The sequence below is a fragment of the Cibotium barometz genome, chromosome 65, assembly GCF_041138505.1.
Source record: "Cibotium barometz isolate CiBa-2024 chromosome 65, ASM4113850v1, whole genome shotgun sequence".
NCBI classification, from domain to species: Eukaryota; Viridiplantae; Streptophyta; class Polypodiopsida; order Cyatheales; family Cibotiaceae; genus Cibotium; species Cibotium barometz.
The window spans coordinates 17,059,076-17,063,823 of NC_141110.1; the positions used below are offsets into that span (position 1 = coordinate 17,059,076).

A 4,748-nucleotide genomic window follows, 5' to 3' on the forward strand; every position below is an offset into this window, starting at 1 on the left:
GATGTTTATAGATTAAAGACTGTCGTTCAACGAGGGTTCATAGAACTCATAACATAGAACGAGTGTTAATAGGAAACTTGTAATTTTTTTTAACAATGGACTTACAATATTTGTATTTTAACTAGTAAACTTGTTTTCCTCATTTGTTCAAAAATATAATTTTAAAGGCGTTTTAATAAAATATCAGCTCAAAAGTCGACATAGGTGTAAGTTTTATGGGGCTTTTTTCCATCCTTCGGTTGTGTCCCAACATGTGGAGGTAAACTGGGAACATGTTTTGGTTTGCATGCAGAGAAATGTAATTCTCACTTTTTGGGGTTGAAACCTTCAAATTTTTAACTTGGTTGTGAGTTGAGTAGCTAAGCTTGCATTTTATGGAGTTGGCAACCACTCCTTTCTGAGCCACCATATTTCAAACATGCTACTAGAGCTTTAAGTGCTTGTCGTAAACCTACGAGAATAAACGTTGTTAGTTTCATTAGAAACCTATCTGATTTATGTTTCAACTCCAACTTAGAGTTATTCGAAGCATGGAAAGTTTTCAAAGAGGCTTGCCCATGGTTTGTTGGGAAAAACAATTGGTTTAAAAAAAAAGGGGAGGATTTTTAGATTAAACCGCACCCCTTACTTAGGGTCTTTATACATTTGAAGTAGGTGGAATCTATTTTTTGACCAAAAAACATGCAAGTAAGAAGATAGACGGAGGATACTCCCCGTCTCCATGTACTTAGACAGACACGATCTTTAGGAAATGGCAGGATTTTTTACACTTTTCGCCTAGTTTTACATTTCCAACAGAAGTTTGTATTAAACCATAGAACCAAAATCTAACCATCTTGGGCACTCTTCCTCGTGACTATGTGACACACCATATTTCAAGATTTAAGAGAGGCCCACCTCGTCAATAATAAGAGTGTAGCATCCACCATAATATGGATAAGCACGAGGCAAGTCTTCGTCTTGATTTTGAAGGTGGGCATTTTCTGCGAGAATTTTGCGCAAAGCTTAAACAGAAAACGAATCAGCGATTAGCAGTGTAAATAAGCAAGATTATTGTAAGGCTAATCTTCAGATTAAGAGCTTCTCCAACATTCTAGTCCAGTGGAGGTCTTGCATTTGTAGGTTTTGGTGCTGATGTGATTAGGGTCAACAGAAATTTGGGTTCCAATTAGGGTCTAATGTGCTGAAACCCTATTGCAGCATCACGAGAGCTATGGGTTTTAATTAGTTCTAATCAGGGTCTGATGTGGTGAAACCTTCTTAATACTTAGCCGCCGTAAGGGATTTTATGAGGGTTTTAATCAGGGTTTGATGTGATCAGGGTCTGATCTACAGGGTTCTTATGAGGTTCTGAATGTGCTACCAACCTTTTCAAATGCACCTGTGGACTTTGATTAGGGTTTGATGTCCTGAAACCCCTTATCAAGCTTGCTGAGGAGGGCTTGATGTGCTGAAAAGCTTTGTTTCAAGCTTCAAAGGATCGATTGGGTGTCTTATGATCTATCACCATGGATTCTAGCATCTGGACCAGGCTTCCTGACCACATCCTGGATGTGATCCTGCCACGCTTGCCCGCCCAAAGCTTGCTTCGCTTCCGGTGTGTTTGCAGAAGATGGAAGAACCTCATGGATTCGGCGGCCTTTCTCGATGTGCACAGCCATGTTTGCTCCAGCAGCACTCCTTGGCTTCTGATGTTCAAGCGACAGGACCGCAGCTTCTGCAGAGCCTATGACAGTTTCATGAACAAGTGGCGCACTTTGTCGCTCTCATTCCTGCCCACAAACCGCGTCTTGGAAGTCGCGGCGGCATGTGGCGGCCTTCTGTGCTTGCGCCGCACAGGCCTCTCTGGTCCATTGGTGGTGTGCAATCCTATTACAAGGATGTGGAAGGAGCTGCCTCCTTTAGATCATTATTACAGGAGGTCACCCATTGCCATGGTTGTGGAGCCCAACTCAAATTCATTCAAGGTTCTCATTGCTGGTACTGATGAGGATAGCTTCTCCACTTACACATTTTTGTATGATTCCCTTGCAAATTGCTGGAAGAGGATTGCAAATCTACCTTTCAAAAGAGAGCTCAGATTTGAAACTCCTTATTGTGATGGGGTCTTCTACTTCACCACATCAGAGCCCATTGCCATTCTGGCATACAATGTAAAACAGGATGTGTGGACAGAGTTAGCAGCACCTTTACCCAAATCCCTCACATATGCACGCCTAGTCATTAGTCAGGATTTGGTTTTTCTGGTGGCAGGACTCGGTATCCATGGAATCACAAGGAGCCTATGTGTTCTGCAGCTCCAGAAGAAGAACATGGAGTGGAGAGAAGTACAATGGACGCCAGAAATGATGTGCAGGAGGTTTTTGTCGATGTGCTACCACACATACGATCTCATATGCTGCATCGGGCATGCGGATTACATATGCTTGTTCTGCTCCACAGCACCAGAAGTACTTGTTTACAAGATCTCTCGGAGGACATGGCATTGGCTTCCACAGTGTCCCTTTCTTCCTGATAAGAAAAGTGGTGGCTTCAGTTGGTTTTCCTTCAAGCCTGATTTGCAGCCTGTACCTTAAACCATTAACAGCTCATTATTTATGACCTGGGCAGGTGTTTTCCATGTACCATCCTAAATATGATGTCATTTTTCTTTGGTATGAAGCTTGATGAACCTTTTGAGAATCAGGGAATGGTTTCGTATTGTAGTCAAGTGTTAACTTTTTTTTTTATGTTACATAAATGTGAAATCAATATATTTTTATCTGGTGCTTTTGAGAAATTATTACCGACTTTATTACCTACCGAAGGTAATGCCATGTGTGAAACATGAGATGAAGCAATGAAGATATTGACTACTATAGACATGGATTGTAATTTAATCCATATGAGAAGTCATGATAGTGCCACCACATCCAAGCACAACCCAAGCCATTGAGACGATTCAACATTGTACCATTAGGAGGCGACCACCACGAGTATGACGAGGCAACCCTCACATGTGGGATAATTGTAGCCATTCATATGGTAGTGATCTGTGGATGTACGCTAATGTTAACCACTCCATCAGTTAACATGGTTTCGCTTATCCGATTTACCATTAGGCTTTTCACCATCTTACTCATTCAAACGGGCATTTAATTTTGTAAGACAAACATATGAAGTAGTCTTATCATGTGCCTTACCATGCACTTAATGTGATTTGACCATCTTTTGGAAATGGCAACCTTGCTTGCTTCCCAATCCTACATGCTTCACATATATTATTACTACCATCATATTTAAACCTAGACAAAGCACCACTATGTTTGGCATAACCCCTTGACTTCTTGAAAACATGGCAGACTTCAACTCTGGAATGCTTGTATCAACTTGAAAAATCTACCTTCTTTCTTTTCTCTTGCAATTAACTTGCAACCATTTTTTAAGTCCTCGACAAAACAGCCATGTTGATTGAACCTGACTTGCATTCCTTGATCCACCATTTGACCAACCGATGCAAGACTCTTTGTAATTGTTGGCACATACAATATATCTGACATGGTTTTTACTCTGCCATCATGCATACGCAATGGCACACTACCAATATGTGTAATAGGATGTTGAGTATCATCCCCAGTAGCAACATAGTCGTGATGTGTAGGTGTCATCTTGTCAAACCACTCACCATGGCATGTCATGTGATTTGATGCTCCAGAATCCATATACCAAATATCATCACTCTCCTTTTGTGACGTCATAGTGCCTATTACATGTTTCATGGCAAACAAGCGCTCCTTATGTTCTGTATTACTAGATGATGCATAATTGTCATGCTACACTCTTCCACCCATGGAAGTCATTCTTCTTTTTATAGCAGTCTCTAGCCATATGTCCTATTTTACCACAATAGCGACACTCAATGCTACTAGCATTCTGTTGCGGTGTTTGCCATCTCCCCCTGCCTCTGGATACAGATCTTCCTCTAGCATGAGGGTGAAAACCACGACCACCTCTAGCACCGAATGATGGCTTAAAATTCTCTTGAGACTGTGGTGATTGATCCTGCCAAAAACGACCACGTGCACATCCTCTTGGACTGAATCTCCCCCTCCCTTTAGCACCACGATAAGTGTAAAATGCTTGATCCCTTGAATTTTCATTTGTGCTAGATGAGGCACCTATTCCAAGTTTCATCTCTTCCAGAATAAGCAATGAAATCAGCTCATCAAAGTCTCGGGGATTTCCACCTCTAACCCTGATAGAGGTTGCAAATGCCTTGTACTCTTTATCCAAGACATTCAATGTAATGGCTACCAAGTCATCATCATCCATAGGAGCACCAATAGATGCTAGTGCATCAGCACATTCTTTGATCTCTTGCACATAATCATTTACACTTTTATTGCTTTGAGTCACACCATGAATCTTCTGCTTCAATTGTATCTTCTTTGGTGCTGTAGTCGTATCATACAACTTTACCAAAGTATCCCATGCATCCTTGGGATTTTGTGTGTCGTCCTGTATATGGCATAACATGGTGTTTGTAACACATATTGAGAAGTACTGCAACACTTTGAAGGCTCTCTCTATCCAATTTCGATGTGCTGTAAGCTGGGTAGGTATTGCATTCGTTTGGGGAACCCTTGGCTCCGCCTCATTGCATGTCACCAAGTTCCATAGGCCTTTGCCTTTGAGAAAATTTTTCATACGATACTTCTCCAAATGCGGAAGTTGTGCCTGTCAAGCTTCTCAAACAATTTTATCAGGAC

At 41.4% G+C, this 4,748-nt stretch overlaps 1 protein-coding gene across 1 annotated transcript; it reads left to right on the forward strand.

Moving 5' to 3' along the window:
* The first annotated feature begins 897 nt into the window (after positions 1-897).
* Positions 898-2,662, forward strand: LOC147602978 (F-box/kelch-repeat protein At5g43190-like). Its single transcript, XM_086797287.1, has one exon. It carries the CDS (start codon positions 1,509-1,511, stop codon positions 2,574-2,576), a length of 1,068 nt encoding a protein of 355 aa, XP_086653413.1. The 5' UTR covers positions 898-1,508; the 3' UTR covers positions 2,577-2,662.
* The last annotated feature ends 2,086 nt before the right edge of the window (positions 2,663-4,748 follow it).

Excerpts from the sequence above, each read along its gene's own strand:
- LOC147602978 (XM_086797287.1), top strand. The coding sequence starts at position 1,509 with ATGGATTCTAGCATCTGGACCAGGCTTCCTGACCACATCCTGGATGTG.